Consider the following 18,406-nt stretch of genomic DNA (forward strand, 5'->3'; position numbering starts at 1 on the left):
GTACCTATGACCTTCTCAATCCCTTCCCCGGTTACTCTCTAGGATCGCCTCTGAGTTTACACAGATGCTGTCAGACCGGCTGAATTTCTTCAGCGATTTCTGGTGGTTTCTGAGTTTACACAGCCTTGACGCGCAGTTACACTCGGCTGAAGCCCCGGCCTACTCACCAAAACCATCCACCCAGATTATCACCTCCCCTCACTGTCATTTTCTGTTCCAGAAATAGGGAAGAAGAGTAAGCTCTTTCCCCTTCCTTGAAACGCCTGCTGGTCTAACATCGTACCCTGACATGCACCTCCATCCTTGTTGACGCAGACCGGGCTGCTTGCTCCTTCCATTTTAAAGGTCACCCTCAACTATCAACTTCAGGTCTGACTCCATGCTCCTATCACTAGCACCCCCTCCCATGTCCTGACTTGATCTCATTCAGAATCCCCTCCCCTGCACCATCAATGAAACAATTTATGACCATCTTAATCCAATTCCCAAACCTCCTCCCTGCTTCCTATCTAACAAGTCTTGCAAAACTGTTTCTTTCTTCAGCCCTTCTGATTTGTTGTTGTCAGCTTCCTGAAGTAGAGACCGAGTGTTTTCTTGACGGTCACGTCTACGTGGGCGGATCACGACAGGTTTTTGGCGACTATCACTGCCAGGAACTTGAAGTAAGTAGCTTTTTTAAAGTCATGTAGCAAACCATTCCTCATTTGGTCACCGCTTGTGTTTCTCAACTACATCAATGACAACGCTCTTTGGCTGTGAATCATGACCCTTTATTACGTCACTTCCTCTAGCCCCCACCTTATCTTCCTTGTTCTTCCAGTCCCCTCCCTGCTTCCACTTGGTTAAAAAAAATCTTCCTTCAATTCAGGTGAAATGTCATTGACTTGAAATATTGAAGTTCTGCTCCATACTAAGTCATTGAACTGAAAACAACAACTCAAGTACTTCCCGCTCTCTCCTGCCTGACTTGCTGAGACTTTTACATTTTTTTTTGTACTTTGCTACAGCAGCCTAGATTTAGATTACTGTCCTACCCTTTTTCTATTCTCTATTACCCATAATCTTCGTTTGTAAACTCTTTGCCTCTGCTTTGCCAATAAAAGCCATTTCAATGCTAAGAACTCAACTTATTGGATCACCATGCCATCACTGTTTGCTTATCCGCCTACTTACCTTTTCCTGACCCCATTCACACTTCCTAAGGTGGACTGGGGAGGCTTCTTTTTATGTTGAAGGCATTATATAAATACAAGATAACGAGGTACGAAGCTGGATGAACACAGCAGGCCAAGCAGCATCTCAGGAGCACAAAAGCTGACGTTTCGGGCCTAGACCCTTCATCTGATGAAGGGTCTAGGCCCGAAACGTCAGCTTTTGTGCTCCTGAGATGCTGCTTGGCCTGCTGTGTTCATCCAGCTTCACACTTCGTTATCTTGGATTCTCCAGCATATGCAGTTCCTGATATAAATACAACTTGTTTTGTGTAAAGGAATTTGTGTAGAATGCTTGAAAACCACAGGCTTCAAATGGTTTTGTTCAACAAATCTTTATTGTCTACGCTTTTGAGGCTTCCGAGCAGTTAATCTATTCAACAACATGTTTTAAAGTGGACATCTTGTATTTAAGAGGCAGTATTCAAATGTCAGAGCAACATCGCATTGATTAAACTGTACAGGAATGTAAAGGTATCAAAGGCAAGAAAAAAAAATTAAAAATTCAACTCCATTCAAAAATCATTCCCTGGGTATTTGGTTCATCATAGAGATCATAGTTCACTTCAGAAACTTTATTCAGATACATACTGCATTTCCTAATATTTAAGCCAGTAACCAATATTGTCATGTATATTAGCAATGCTATGAGAAATGATAAGTAAATGTGTTTCAAAAGCAGTATTTTAAATGCATGCCCTAGTGGTAAATACATGCTCCTCAATTATATCAAGTACAAAAAAGTTATATTCAAACAAAGGAATGATTTAATAAAATTTCATTTGCAGAGGTTGCAAAGGTGGAGAATTAGAAATTATGTTCCAACGTTGCCTTCTTAGAATGTCCTATTGGCAGGAAGTTAATATGATAATAATGCACATTTGTAAAGCTGAAGAAGTTGAAATGTACTTTCAGAATTAAGACTTGTTCCAATCCAAAACCTAATCTTTTACACAGAGTTCTGCCAAGCCCTCATCCCACTCTGCATTGTTTGATATAATTTATTCATCTACTTCCAAAAGTTCTTCCACAATCACCGGCCTACTTGCCAATTATAATAAAGCATTTTCATGTATTTTCTACAAGGAACAAAGCAAACATATACCATCTAAAATATTAAATCTTTCATGAAATTATCACCAATTCAGGATATTGAAATGATACCCAAATAGAACCTCAAAAGTTGGTGTCATGTGAAACTTCACTTGCTAAAAGAGGTTTTTCCTAATATTTTAATGCTTTGAAAATTCAACTGAAATACACAAATAACCTTGTCATTGACATTACAACACATCAACAACCACCGTGACAACTTTATGGCACCTTATGCATTAGATCAGCTAATTAGAGGGCAGTGCTGCATTTGTAAAGCAAATGTGGCAACATCATTGTTGCAATTACTCATTGCAAGATTTCAAATTAGAGCATATGAACAATTGTACGTTTTGTAATTGCGTATAATTTTTTGTTCACCTGTTTAAAATGCACAACAGGAATTCAAATTTACACATTAGCTTGTTTGGTGGATTTCTTTCTGCAATTTCTGCAAACTCTGACATTTTAGAGTAGGTATATTGCTCGGGTTGTGGATGTTGTGGTTGGTTGGTTCGCCGACCTGGTTCATTTCATTAGTCTGCTGGGTAACATCACCAGTGCAGCCTCTGATAAAGCGCTGTTGCGTTTTCCCACCTGTTACTTAAACTAAATAATAACAAATAATAAACTAAATCTAAATAAAAGGGAATACTTCTCCAGAGCACATACACTACTAGACGACAAGAACACATACTGGCAAGTGCAGATAGACCCAACACTACAACTGGGCAAAAAGATTCTCAACGCACTAAAGAGGCTCAAACAGACCGGACAGATCAACAAAGCAGGCTTCTTAAGAATGAAACCTGAAGGAAGTAATGCCCCCGCCACCTCCCCCGCCCCGGCCAAAATAAGATTCTACGGCCTCCCGAAGGTACACAAATTGGAAGTACCCCTCAGATCCATCGTCTCCCTGCCAGGCACATCATCACATAAATTACTCAAGGAGCGACAAAGAAGACTAAAGCACCTCGTCAGCAAATCATGCCACTGAATCCACTCAACCCAAGTGTTCCTCAATTCCATCAAGGACATAAGAATAGATGACGACGAGACCATGGTATCATTTGACATTATTGCCCTATTCACATCAATCGACATACCACTGGCAAGAGAAGCAATGACAACACTACTAAAACACCACAGACAACATTAAGAAGCTAGTTATACCTTACCACCCACTTCACCTTTAACAGCCAAATATACAAACAGATCAATGGGACAACCATGGGATCACCTGTCTCCGGACTATTAGCTGAAGCAGTGATGCAGACGCTTGAAAATATGGCCCTTCGCTAATCCAACCAAAACTATGGATACGCTACATGGACGATATCTTCATCATTATTAAACGAACTAAACCAAAGGAGACATACAAACTAATAATCAAACCCTTACTGGGATCAGATTCACCAGAGAAGAGGAGAAGAACGAACAGCTCCCATTCCTGGATGTCATGGTGGAACGCAGGACAAATGTGGAATTCCTAACAAAGGTACACAGGCAAGGCACACACACTGACTGAATTTCAACAGCAACCACCCTAATACACAAAAACGAACATGCTTGAGAACATTATTTAAATGGGCATCACACTGCAGCAGCACAGAACTACGCCGAGGAGTACCTCTCCTCCAGGTGTTCAAAGACGATGGATACCCAAAAGTGTGTCAGAAGATGCCTATTACACGAACTACACCAGGAAGATACTACACGGCCCAACACACTCACCATGCTCCTTGTATCAGGAACACATCTGGGCACTGGAGTAGCACACAAACCCACATCCACCCTATGCCAACTGCTCACCTGGACCAAAACCCACTACCCACAATGGACAAGACCAATGTCTTATTCAAGATTGCCTGCAGAGACTGTGACAAACACTCCATTGGACAAACAGGAAGGAAATTAACCACATGGCTACATGAACATCAACTGACAACAAAAAGACACGACCAATACTCACTCATCGCTATCCACGTGGATAAGGAGAACCATCAATTTGACTGGGACAACGACAGGACTGTGGGACAGGAAAAGCAGAGACAAGCACGGGAATCCCTAGAAGCTTGGTACTCCACTAAGAAAGCCATCAACAAACACATACAGCTAGACCCCATATACACTCCACTGCAAAGGAAAACCAGTAGTGAGGTAATCCAGCTCAACGAACACCAGAGTTTAAATAACATGTGGGAAAACTCAAGATTGTTTTATCAGAGGCTACACTGATGATGTTACCCAGCAAGGTAATGAAACATCTGCGGAACAACGAACGAGTTCAGTGAGCCAACCAACCACAACATTTCAGGAAACTGTATGAAAATTGGACATTAATTAGTGTACACAGTAACAAATAGTTTCATTTGCAGCAAGGTCTGGCAAATTATTTAGATGTTGACTGCAATTGTGCATTGTTAGAAGCAACAGATGAACCTCTCCTGCTGATAATTTTTTAAAAAAGTTCCCTCATTATAGAGCTAGAGGTTTCTCACCAAACTTACTGACAGAGAGATTTTCCCATCCTCACTTGGATTAGCCCACAGACTAAGTCCAATGAGCAGTTTTATTTAAACAGCTGCTAATGAAGCATTGTTTAACTTTTCATTTTCAGTCAAAGTATTGAGGACTTTCAATACGGTACTATTAAACTATCTCCACAGAAGGTTAAATGCCTCCAAAAAAGGTTTGAAATAATTTAATTCTACAATGAAACATTGGACAATTCTCAATATGTTATGTGAGTTGTCTCTTAATTCTTTTCAGAATTCAGCCTTAAAAGACCTAAGTGAGGTGAAAGAACTAAATTCTTTTTGAAGATAAAGTTGGAAGATACTGCAGGACTGAACTGCACATTAACAAAGAGGATCCATTGTTGTCAATGTAAGGAGTCAAACTCTTGTTCAAATCCTAATTTCAACACCTCACGTAAGTTAGTTATGTTCAACACTGAAACAGCAATGTATAAAAGACATTAAAAAAATCCAAATTGGTTCAAAGCTAAGGGTATAACTTTTGATGCTACTGAAGAAACTGAAAGTTGTCAGTGTTTCTTTTTATGGAAACTAGGTCTTTTAATTTTTAGTGGAAGTTGCTAACACTTGTACATGAATCATCAGATTGTGGTCCTCGTCTCACCTACAGTCAATTGGCTCTGGAACTGAGGAACAGCTGTACAATCAAAGGTGTTGAGACATCAGACCTAAACTTCACGTACTCAGAAGGACCTCAAAGCACCACTCAAAGAAGTACAAGAAAATATCTTAATGTTTTGACTAAGACTAACAAAAACTAGATGACCTGGTCACTGATTCATTTGGTGTTTGTAGATGTTTTCTTTCTGCTTAGGTTGGCCGTTGCATTAGAATGATTACCACCTCAAAACATGGCTCACTGGCCAAACAGCATTTTCAAATGCCCTGAGGATGTGATAAGGTGCTACATAAATTCAAGTCTTGAGATTTCAGCAGCTCACAGGGAAAAGGAAGAACTGCAAAACATTGGGGCCAGAAATTTTCAAATTATGCTTGCTAGAACTGTGAAAATAAAATCAAGCAGTTCAAATGGAAGTGAAGTAGAGGTAGTGGAGCAATCATAGATAATGTATTATTGCAAAATGCATATTGGCATTGTGTTATATCTTATTGTCTTATAGTGGATTTTTTATAGCACACAAAGAAAACAAATATTATTTTCACTGACCAATCCAATCTTCCATACTAAAATTTACAATTTTAACCCATGTTCTGATTATTTTCAGGTTATATTTATTTATTCCTCAAAAACCAGTTCAATGAAACAAAAAGAAATTCTTAGCAAAATAAAAAAAACTTTGGTTTATTTAAGATGTTTGTATGCATTTAGTTTCTAATTGACATTTACAATTGTGTACTATTTACCAATATAACTGTGCTATGCTGATTAAACATTCTCCATGGTAAACAAGCTTGTCTTCCAATGAAAACAGGTCATCAATAAGTGAAAAATTTCAGAAATTTTAGGATCAAAACTAAATATGGTGATAATCAAGACTAAAAAGTAAGTGCTTTGAAATCATGAATTTAAACTTGACACAACACAATTTTAAATGTTCTTTTTCATATCAGGTCCATAGCAACTTGTCAACATTGAATTTCCAAGAAAAAGAACCCAAATTAAAACTCCTTCTTTTAAGTTTGTGCCACTGGCAAAAAAATACAGCTTTGTTGCAGTTTTTTCTTTCAGTATTAAATTTTGTCCCTGCAGAGGAGTAAACTGAAATCAGTTCTATATCGTCAAGTTTTCTTTTTGACAACACAAATATGTCATGGATAATTCAAGCCTTCTTACTGAAATTATTGCATTGCGTAGCAGCAATTAAAGTTAGCTCTCAGTGACACTGCTGACATGATTATTAGCAGCACCAGGAATATTCATTGAAATTCTTGTTTCAGTGTCCAAATTCCATCACCAGACGCATTTCTGTGGAAAGTGCACAAGTTTCTTAGAAGTTCTCGGAAAACAACTGTCTGAGCAGGTGATAACTTGGACTGAAACTCTTGTAACAACTCAGCAGTTGTGGCTTGCCCATCAACACTAGCCTGGAATGCAATGAAGTTCCTCATTTCCACCAAGAGCTCATCATGCTCAGTTGGAACAGGTGGGGGCACTGCCGTGGGCTCAGAGCTCTCATCACTTTCAAGGCTTTGAGACAAAGTCAAGTGATTTCTTGCTCGCATTTTGGCCAGTAACGAGGAAGAGGATGGGAGCATGCGACCTGCCTCCTCCTCTGTTGGAACGCCACTGAAATGAGACTTGCCAGCTTCGTCCTTTTCAACGACAGCAGCATCCTGAGCAGAAAAAGTAAGCCAAAGAAACAGATCTCATACAATTAATGCACTACCCTCTCGGTTAACGAAGCAAGTGATCACACAACAAAGATTTAACAAAACAAGTCAAAATGTTCTCAACTCTTGTAGCAGCTATTGCAAAAGTTAAGAAATTAACCACTAATATCTAATATTAATAAATATGTTTATCTATCATGACTCATTAGAAAACTATATTCAGAAGTTGTCCTAAAAATTGCATCTATATCTTTAAAGGAGCAGCGTGTGTCATTTCGAACACTAAACCTGCAACATGTTGAGTGTACCAGCAACATCCAGTGGCCCTAGAGTGAACATTGTTGAAGGGTCACATTTTACTGCATTTTGCTGCGTTATCCAGCATGTTCACTTTACATAAATACTGTTTCTAACAACTGAATCAAGCTTTAATCAGACCAAAACTGCCTGGTGAAGGCATGCAAGATACTCCACGCAAAATAGTACTAATTTTGCAGATATCTCAGCATGTTACTGAGCGAACTAGGGTTAGTTCAAACATCATTTATTATAAAATCTCTATGCTTAAACCTAAATACTTTATTCAACTGGGTTTCCGCATGCCACTTAGTAGTATCATTGAATACAGCTGACTAGTTAACATACTGGTCATTAGGAGTCAAGTATAACAAAGAAAATGAGTCAAATAACTCAAACTTTTAGCATAAGCTTACAAGCTCCGTTCTCAGTTTACCAGCCTTTATTTGAAGCAATATTTTTTCTTCACTTTCCAAAACAGGCTAGGTGCAGACAGAAAACTTGTGTCTATAGTTAATATGAAGGAAGATGTTTGTGTTATCTCTGCTGAGAAATCCTTTAAACTTAGTCAATGGCTAAATTATCCGTACTTTTGAAGTGGTAACTTCGGTTTATTGGGTCCAATACTAATAACCATCCCACTTATTTATACAGTCACACAGCATGGAAATACACTCTTCAGTCCAACCAGTGAGTCCAAAACTAGAGGGCACAAGTTTAAGGGGAAAGATTTAAAAGGGAACTGAGAGGCAATGTTTTCACACAGAGAGTAGTGTATGTGCAGAATGAGCTGCCAGAGGAAGTGGCGGAGGTGGGTACAATTTAACATTTAAAAAACATTTTGGTAGGTACATGAAAGGTTTACAGGGACATGGGCCAAACACAGGCAAATGGGACTAGTTTAGTTTAGGAACCTGGTTGGCATAGATGAGTTGGGCCAAAGGGTCAGTTTCCATGCTGTATGACTCTCTGACTCTACTGTCTGAAACTTCCTGACTAACTGAAGGCTGTAACTCACTCAGATATTAAGAACTGCCAATGGTGTAGTCAGAGATAACAGTGTGAGCTGGAGGAGCACAGCAGGCCGGGCAGCATCGGAGGAGCAGGAAAGCTGACGTTTCGGGTTGGGGCCCTTCTTTAGAAAAAAGGGTCTGAACCCTTCTGAAGAGGGATCCTGACCGGAGGCGTCGGCTTTCCTGCTCTTCTGATGCTGACTGACTGAAGGCTGTCTCCCTTGATGTGACTGAAGACTGCTGAAAACATGGTGGATGTAACATAAGCCTGGTAGCTGAGTGGACAAAGCACATAAAAGGCAAGGCAGGACAGGGATGATGAGACCATGCAGGTAGTCTCAAAGCGAGCGAGAGTGAGAAAAGCAACTGAACAGCCCCGCAATGCAGCCCATCCTGTGAGTTGAATCCTCGTTCCTGCGCACACAATGTCATCGCAGTGGCACTGCATTTCTGGTTACTAGTATCCCCCAACGTGCATCATTGAATTGCCAAAGCACCCTGCAAATGGATCAGTGATATGACGTTAGGGTTCTGAGAGGCTGGCAGGTTTCAAATGCCAGCATCCGCGGATTGGGGAGCCCATGTGGCAGGTGCTCTGGAGCGTGCCCTGAAATGCTGCCAGGTATCCAAGATGACAACCCAGAAGAACAAGCGGCAAAGTGGATTTTTGGTGTCCGTTTTCCTCACAGTTGGTGGTTGAATAGGAAGTTGTGTATTCATAAAATGAGATGAAGTGTTAATGATGCTCTTATCAAGCAAAAGCACCATGAGTAGGTACCCAAAACATAGTCAGTAAAGTTACTTATTCCTGACGTCAATATGGACCTCACTGGAATTCTCATGTGATTCTACCACCTTACTCACTGTAACACATATCATTCAGACCCACTGGCTTGTGTTTTTTTTTGTTGAAGGATTTATTTTGCCCTCAGCACAAAAACAAACTCTACAAGTTAGTGAATCTTTGGTGTATGTTTTGATGGGGCAAGAGAGATTTGTTCACAGGCCTGAAATTTTAAGCGTGCAGCGTCAATGCAAAGCCAAAAAAATGTCTGCCTCAAACTATTTCAGTTCACTTAATGATGAGATTATTGATGCACTCTGCAAAGTCAAACTTTCTTTTAAGTTTATGAAAGTTAGTGGCAATTTTGCTAATGAGTCAGCAACAAATCAACTATTCTTTACCATTCCCCAACCATCCCCTTCCCCAACTGCATCCCTAAACCAGCCCAGTTCGTCCCCTCCCCCCACTGCACCACACAACCAGCCCAGCTCTTCCCCTCTACCCACTGCATCCCAAAACCAGTCCAACCTGTCTCTGCCTCCCTAACCTGTTCTTCTTCTCACCCATCCCCTCCTCCCATCTCAAGCCGCACCTCCATTTCCTACCTACTAACCTCATCCCACCTCCTTGACCTGTCCGTCTTCCCTGGACTGACCTATCCCCTCCCTACCTATACTCTCTCCACCTATCTTCTTTACTCTCCATCTTCGGTCCGCCTCCCCCTCTCTCCCTATTTATTCCAGTTCCCTCTCCCCATCCCCCTCTCTGATGAAGGGTCTAGGCCCGAAACGTCAGCTTTTGTGCTCCTGAGATGCTGCTTGACCTGCTGTGTTCATCCAGCCTCACATTTTATTATCTTGGAATTCTCCAGCATCTGCAGTTCCCATTATCTCTGATATTCTTTACCATTTCCCTGGTTTAAGTGAAATTTCCCAGAATATGACATTTGATGTGTTCACGTTTAACAAACTGACCCACTCACCAAATGATATCTCAACAATCACCCTCTCATCTTCGCAAAGTCATTGCTTGCCAGAGACACTTCCTGTTTCAAACCATCTTCCTTCAATTCATAACTTTTTGATCTGACCATCTCCTACAAATTTACAAAACCACTAGATACTTCTGATTTCCTCACTCCCTGTTCAATCTATTCTCCCCTGTCTCTCTATTCTCCCACTAGATTATTCCTCTCCTCTCAATTAATGCTCGTGCAATTGAAAGTTGCCACCCAGGTTGACAGGGCTGTTAAGAAGGCATACAGTGTTTTAGCTTTTATTAATAGATGGATCGAGTTCCGGAACCAAGAGGTTATGGTGAAGCTGTACAAAACTCTGGTGCAGCCGCACTTGGAGTATTGCGTACAGTTCTGGTCACCACATTATAAGAAGGATGTAGAAGCTTTGGAAAGGGTGCAGAGGAGATTTACTAGGATGTAGCCTGGTATGGAGGGAAGGTCTTACGAGGAAAGGCTGAGGGACTTGAGGCTGTTTTCATTAGAGAGAAGAAGGTTGAGAGGTGACTTAATTGAAACATATAAAATAATCAGAGGGTTAGGTAGGGTGGATAGGGAGAGCCTTTTTCCTAGGGGCCTGTACTGTGCTGTAATGTTCTATGTTCTATATTCATTTACTTATCCAAATGCATTTTAAATGCTGTAACTGTCCTGCATCCACCACTTTTTCTGGATGTTCATTCCACACACAAACAACTCTCTCTGTAAAAAAGCTGCCCCTCATCCTCTTTGAAACTTCCTCCTTGCACCTTAAAAAATGTCACCTAGTTTTGAACTCCCCACCTTAGGGAAAAGACCCTTGCTATTCACCTTATCTGTGTCCCTCATGATTTTATAATCCTCTGTAAGATCACCCCTCAACCTCCTACGCTCCAGTGAAAAATGCCCCAGCCTTTTCAGCCTATTTTTATAACTCAAACCCTCCACTCTTGGCAATATCCTGGTAAGTATTTTTCAGAACCGTCTCCAAATCAATAAATACCTTTCCCGTAGAAGGGCAGCCAGAACAGCCTCGTTGACGTCCTGTACAATCTCAAGATGACGGCCCAATTCCTATACTCAAGGTCTGAGCAATGAAGGCAAGCTGCTAAATGCCTTTTACATGTTATAATTGTACCAACCTCCAACACTTCCTCTGGCAACTCATTCCTAACACACACGACCCTCTGCATGAGAAAGTTGCCCCTAAGGTCCCTTTAAATCTTTCCCCTCTCATCTTAAACCTACGCCCTCTAGTTTTGGACTCTCCTGCCCTGGGAAAAAGACCCTATCCATGGCCCTCATGATTTTGTAAACCTCTCTAAAATCACCCCCCAGCCTCTGACACTCCAGAGAAAATAGCCTCAGCCTATTCAGCCTCTCCCTATAGCACAAACCATCCTTGTAAATCTTTTCCAAACCCTTTCAAGTTTAACAATGTCTTTGCTATACCAGGGAGACCAGAATACTGCATGTCGTATTTGAAAAGTGGCCTAACTAATGTCCTGAACAGCCCCAACATGACATCCAAACTCCTATACTCAATGCACTGACCAATAAAGGCAATCACACCAAACGTTCTTCACTATCATGTCTACCTGTGACTCCAATTTCAAGAAAATATGAACCAGCACCCCAAGGTCTCTGTTTGGCAACGAGATGAGAGGTTTTAAAATCAACATCAAAACTGAACAGAATGAATGAACTTAGGTTCCAGTATCCCTGAAGCTAATTTGCTTTCCTTTGACACAAGCTAAAGCCGAGATCGTTAATGTCAGTCCAGGAAGTGAAAGAGTGTAACAAAATAACTTTTGCCATTTCCTCTGGTTATCAACAGAAGCTTCAGGATAAAGTAGAAGAGTAGGAAAACAAACAAATGCTTGTAAGAGATTTTGAAAATGGTCCTCTTACATGTTACAATGTATTGTCACTGTTTAGCCTATTTTAAACTAGACTGTTGGTTTTCTACATTACCAATGTTATTATATTACAAACAAAGAAAGGTACAGCACACAAAGAGGCTCACTGGCCAACCAAGCCTGCGCCAACACTTGATGCCTTTCTAAACCTTTGTCTCTATGCCATCCGTATCCTCTATTCCTTTCACCTATTCATTTACCTGTCAAGGTGCCTCTTAAACATTGCTATTGTATCTGCTTCCATCACTTCCTCTAGCAGTACATTCCAAGCACTTACTACTCTCTGCGTAAAAAACTTGCCACTAACACCCACTTTAAACTTTTCTCCTTTTACCTTAAACCTATGCCCCTGAGTAACTGATATCTCTACCCTGGGAAAAAAGATTCTGATTACCCATTCTGTCCGTGCCTCTCAATTTTGTAAGCTTCTATCAGGTCACCCTCAGCCTTCAGTGTTCAAGTGAAAACAAACCAAGTTTGTCCAATCTCCCCTCATTGCTAATACCCTCCAAACCAGGCAACATCCTGTTAAATTGTTTCTGTTTCCTCTCCAAAGCCTTCACAGACTTCTGGTAGTGTGGCAATTGGAGCTGTATGCAATATTCCAAAGGTGGCCTAACCGACGTTCTATGTGGCTGCAACACGATTTGCCAATTTTTATACCCTTTCTCCCGATTGATGAAGGCAAGCATGCCATTTGCCTTCTTGACCACTTTTCCACTTGCCACTTTCAGGGAACTGTGGACCTACATGCTTATATCCCTCTGTATGTTAACGATTCTCAGGGTTTTGCCACTTACTTAATACCTCCTTCCTGCATTAGATGTTCCAAAATGCATCACCTTGCATATGTTCAGATTAGATTCCAACTGCCATTTCTCCACCCAAGATTCCAGTTTGTTTACATCCTGCTATATCCTATGGCAATCCTCCTCACTATCTGCAGCTCCCCCAATCTTTGTGTCATCTGCAAACTTACTGTGAGGCCACCTAAATTCTCCCCTAAATCATTTATATATGTTACAGACAACACAGGTTCCAGCACTAATCCCTGCAGGACACCAGTGGTCACAGATCACCAGTCAGAAAAATACTTTGCCTCCGCTATCTTCTGTGACCAATCCAGTTCTATGTCCATCTTACCAGCTCAATGTAGATCCTATGTGACTTCATCTTCTGTATCAGCCTGCCATGAGGGACCTTGTCAAAGGCCCTGCTAAAGTCTAAGTAGACAACACACATCACCCTGCCCTCATCAATAATTTTTGTCACTTCCTCAAAAAACTCAATCAAGTTTGTGAGACACAACCTCCCCATACAAAGCCTTGCTTCGTATTGCTACTAAGTCCATATTTTTCGAAATGCGAGTAATGCTATGCCTAAGAATCTTCTCCAATAATTTCCCTACCACTGACATAAGGCTCACCAGACTGCAATTTCTTATACTATTCCTGTTTCCCTTCTTAAACAAAGAAAGAACATTGGCTATTCTCTAGTCCTCTGGGACTTCCCTGTGTCTAAAGAGGATACAAAGATTTTAACAAGACCCCAGCTATTTTCTCCCCTGCCTTCCTCAGCATTCTAGGATAGATCCCAAAAGGTCCTGGGAACTTGTCTACCTAATGCTTTTCAAAACACTCAACACCACCTCCTTTTTTATTTTGACATCCTGTAGAATATCCCTCTCTAGATTCACCATCCAAAATGTCCTTCTCCTTTGTGAATACTGATGCAAAGTATTCATTAACAGTCCTCAATCACTTCCTCCAGCTCCTTGCATAAATTCCATCCTTTGTCCTTCAGTGTACTTTCCTTTTCCCTAGCTATCCTCTTGCTACCTATAGATGTATAAAACACCTGGGATTTTCTTTAATCCTATTTGGCAAGGGACATTTCATGGCACCTTTAGTCCTCCCAACTCCTTGTTTAAGTTCGTTCCTGCTTTCTTTATATTCTTCAGGGGCTCTGTTTGTCTTCAGCAACATCACTGGAAACTATCCTTTAAAGTCCTGGAGTGACTTTCATTGTAAACTGTTAAGAGTCACTCCAGGACTTTAAAGGATAGTCATACCCACCTGTCAGGCACTGTGAAGTCACCTGACCAAGGAAAGTGACATTTGGAAAATTTATTTCTAGAATACAGTTAAACCTTATGTATGCCTCCTTTCTCTTTGTGACTAATTACAATTTGAATAAATTCATTTTGTTTTGCTATGGACCCAATGTCTATAAAATCCATGAATATGTGGTTACACTCATTGGTAGATAAGCAAACTTTTCATGTCCTAACAACAATTTCATTGTGGCACAATGAACACTCATTAAAGTGATTGCTACATGTTACTTGAATTTCACGTGACCTCAATCCTTAAATAATAAACTGCCCAGCAACAAACTGAGCACATTCTATCATTTCTCATGACGAGAATTAGCAAAAATGACATTAAACATACCTTGCATTTTTCTGGAATGCATTTGGAAGAAGAGCTGCTAGTTGGAAGCAGTGGGTTTTTCTTCTGACCAAATCTTGGCCTAAGACATGAGAAAATGGAACAAGCTTTTGAAATTTCCTGTACATTTTTCAAAATTGTGTCTTGCATTATGCTCACAATTTGTTACTAATTTCTCTTTGAATTTATGATATTACATTTTCACATTCATAATAATGCTGTTTACATGCATATGTATCATCCTTAAAATTCCCTAAGTCCACTCGTCTTAAAGAAACTAGTATTAAAATTACATTAGAAAATAGTCAATGAATAAGAAGGAAACAGATAATCAAGAGACCAGTGCATTTATGAGTAAGACAGAATCAATTTGGAAACGAAACCTCATTAAACGTACACAAAGTGCTGGAGAAACTCAGCAGGTCTGGGACCATCTATGGGGAAAGAAACAGCTCATATATTAAAGATAATGGGAACTGCAGATGCTGGAGATTCCAAGATAATAAAATGTGAGGCTGGATGAACACAGCAGGCCAAGCAGCATCTCAGGAGCACAGAAGCTGACGTTTCGGGCCTAGACCCTTCATCAGAGAGGGGGATGGGGGGAGGGAACTGGAATAAATAGGGAGAGAGGGGGAGGCGGACCGAAGATGGAGAGCAAAGAAGATAGGTGGAGAGGGTGTAGGTGGGGAGGTAGGGAGGGGATAGGTCAGTCCAGGGAAGACGGACAGGTCAAGGAGGTGGGATGAGGTTAGTAGGTAGCTGGGGGTGCGGCTGGGGGTGGGAGGAAGGGATGGGTGAGAGGAAGAACCGGTTAGGGAGGCAGAGACAGGTTGGACTGGTTTTGGGATGCAGTGGGTGGGGGGGAAGAGCTGGGCTGGTTGTGTGGTGCAGTGGGGGGAGGGGATGAACTGGGCTGGTTTAGGGATGCAGTGGGGGAAGGGGAGATTTTGAAACTGGTGAAGTCCACATTGATACCATATGGCTGCAGGGTTCCCAGGCGGAATATGAGTTGCTGTTCCTGCAACCTTCGGGTGGCATCATTGTGGCAGTGCAGGAGGCCCATGATGGACATGTCATAAAGAGAATGGGAGGGGGAGTGGAAATGGTTTGCGACTGGGAGGTGCAGTTGTTTGTTGCGAACTGAGCGGAGGTGTTCTGCAAAGCGGTCCCCAAGCCTCCGCTTGGTTTCCCCAATGTAGAGAAAGCCGCACCGGGTACAGTGGATGCAGTATACCACATTGGCAGATGTGCAGGTGAACCTCTGCTTAATGTGGAATGTCATCTTGGGGCCTGGGATGGGGGTGAGGGAGGAGGTGTGGGGACAAGTGTAGCATTTCCTGCGGTTGCAGGGGAAGGTGCCGGGTGTGGTGGGGTTGGAGGGCAGTGTGGAGCGAACAAGGGAGTCACGGAGAGAGTGGTCTCTCCGGAAAGCAGACAGGGGTGGGGATGGAAAAATGTCTTGGGTGGTGGGGTCGGATTGTAAATGGCGGAAGTGTCGGAGGATAATGCGTTGTATCCGGAGGTTGGTAGGGTGGTGTGTGAGAACGAGGGGGATCCTCTTGGGGCGGTTGTGGCGGGGGCGGGGTGTGAGGGATGTGTCGCGGGAAATGCGGGAGACGCGGTCAAGGGCGTTCTCAATCACCGTGGGGGGGAAGTTGCGGTCCTTAAAGAACTTGGACATCTGGGATGTGCGGGAGTGGAATGTCTTATCGTGGGAGCAGATGCGGCGGAGGCGGAGGAATTGGGAATAGGGGATGGAGTTTTTGCAGGAGGGTGGGTGGGAGGAGGTGTATTCTAGGTAGCTGTGGGAGTCATGACATGTCCATCATGGGCCTCCTGCACTGCCACAATGCCACCCGAAGGTTGCAGGAACAGCAACTCATATTCCGCCTGGGAACCCTGCAGCCATATGGTATCAATGTGGACTTCACCAGTTTCAAAATCTCCCCTTCCCCCACTGCATCCCTAAACCAGCCCAGTTCATCCCCTCCCCCCACTGCACCACACAACCAGCCCAGCTCTTCCCCCCCACCCACTGCATCCCAAAACCAGTCCAACCTGTCTCTGCCTCCCTAACCGGTTCTTCCTCTCACCCATCCCTTCCTCCCACCCCCAGCCGCACCCCCAGCTACCTACTAACCTCATCCCACCTCCTTGACCTGTCCGTCTTCCCTGGACTGACCTATCCCCTCCCTACCTCCCCACCTACACCCTCTCCACCTATCTTCTTTGCTCTCCATCTTCGGTCCGCCTCCCCCTCTCTCCCTATTTATTCCAGTTCCCTCCCCCCATCCCCCTCTCTGATGAAGGGTCTAGGCCCGAAACGTCAGCTTTTGTGCTCCTGAGATGCTGCTTGGCCTGCTGTGTTCATCCAGCCTCACATTTTATTAGCTCATATATTAAGTTTGGTTCTAAAGAGAAGTCACATTGAACCCAAAACATTAACTCTGTTTCTCTCTCTAAAGATGCTGCCTACCTGCTGAGCTTCCCAGTACTTTCGACCTTTAATCCAGATCTCCAGAATCTGCAATACCTTGCCTTTACTCATCCAATATTTACTTGTTAATTCCATAGAACAGGGTGATTTCAATCAAATCCAACTGATGCTCAGCTAGTGTCTCTTCCCAGGAAACTCTATTCTAGAAATTAATTTTCCAAATGTCAGTTTCCTTGGTCAGGTGACTTCACAGTGCCTGATAGGTGGGTGTGACATCGGTGACTAACAGTTTACAACGCAAGTCACTCCAGAACTTTTAAAGGATTCTTCCCAGTAATGTTGCTGAATACACTCGACTCAAAATGTTATACGTCACAATAAAATTGATTTCTCAATGTGTCATTTTACCCATGATGCTTGTTAGAATTTTTGCTGGTCCCCATTTCCTTTATCCTGAACAGAAAAGTTAATATATATTGGCACTGTACAGTTAGAGTCATAGAGTTCTACAGCATGAAAACAAACCCTTTGATCCACTCATTCATGCTGAGCAGATATCCAAAAATAATGTAGTCCAATTTGTCAGCATTTGTCCCAAGGCTCTTTAAACCCTTCCCATTCATGTGCCCATCCAGATACCTTTCAAATGTTGTAGTTGTGCCAGCCTCCCCAACTTCCTCGGGCAGCTCATTCCATACACACACCACCCTCTGCATGAAAAAGTTGTCCTTTAGGTCCCTTTCGATCTTTTTGCTGCACCGTTACACAAATTATCAGGGAAACACAATGGGTTCACTAACCACTTTTAGTTAAGGAAATCTGCCATTCTTACTCTATCAAGCCTGCATGTGACTACAGATCCATACGAATGGGCTACCCTCTTATGTAGCCTAAGAAATCATTGAGTAATAGTGAACAGATTTCAAGATGATCCACCATCACATCTTTTTTAAAATTTAAACTAAAGCGAAAAGTAAATTAAAACATCCTTTGCAAAAATAATGCTCCAGCTAATATCTTACTTTATAGCAGCAGTTGTGCCTGACAGCTGACTGCTATTGATCCTAGACGGCACACCAGAGGAGACACCCAGGCAACGCTGTCTTGAGGCCTTCAATGCTTTCAAAGCCTCCTGAGCAACACGATTAGCTTCTGCTTCAACCAATACATAATCAGGGTTGGATGACTCCATAATAACATCATGCTTCATCACACTATGGATTCCTTTATAAATTAGAAAACAGCACCAGATTAACACCGTCATTTATACAACGATACCAACTTCACAGCATTCATGCACTGAATTAACCTGGTTGCGTCTTGTTAATGTGATTTTTTGGGCTTTCCCATAACCAATTGTTAATAAATGAAACT

At 42.1% G+C, this 18,406-nt stretch overlaps 1 protein-coding gene across 6 annotated transcripts in view; it reads right to left on the reverse strand.

Moving 5' to 3' along the window:
- Positions 1 to 1,558: 1,558 nt before the first annotated feature.
- Positions 1,559 to 18,406, reverse strand: part of ercc6 (excision repair cross-complementation group 6) — a 62,210-nt gene continuing 45,362 nt past the window's right edge. For all 6 annotated transcript variants that reach the window (XM_048563516.2, XM_048563513.2, XM_048563515.2 and 3 more), the window contains 3 exons: positions 18,055 to 18,256; positions 14,596 to 14,674; positions 1,559 to 7,138 (listed from right to left, as the gene is read on the reverse strand). In XM_048563516.2, the coding sequence (XP_048419473.2) occupies positions 6,722 to 7,138; positions 14,596 to 14,674; positions 18,055 to 18,256 (698 nt within the window). In that variant the 3' untranslated portion in view covers positions 1,559 to 6,721. The remainder of the gene's footprint in view (positions 7,139 to 14,595; positions 14,675 to 18,054; positions 18,257 to 18,406) is intronic.

Source organism: Stegostoma tigrinum, chromosome 37, assembly GCF_030684315.1.
Source record: "Stegostoma tigrinum isolate sSteTig4 chromosome 37, sSteTig4.hap1, whole genome shotgun sequence".
In the NCBI taxonomy this organism is placed as follows: domain Eukaryota; kingdom Metazoa; phylum Chordata; class Chondrichthyes; order Orectolobiformes; family Stegostomatidae; genus Stegostoma; species Stegostoma tigrinum.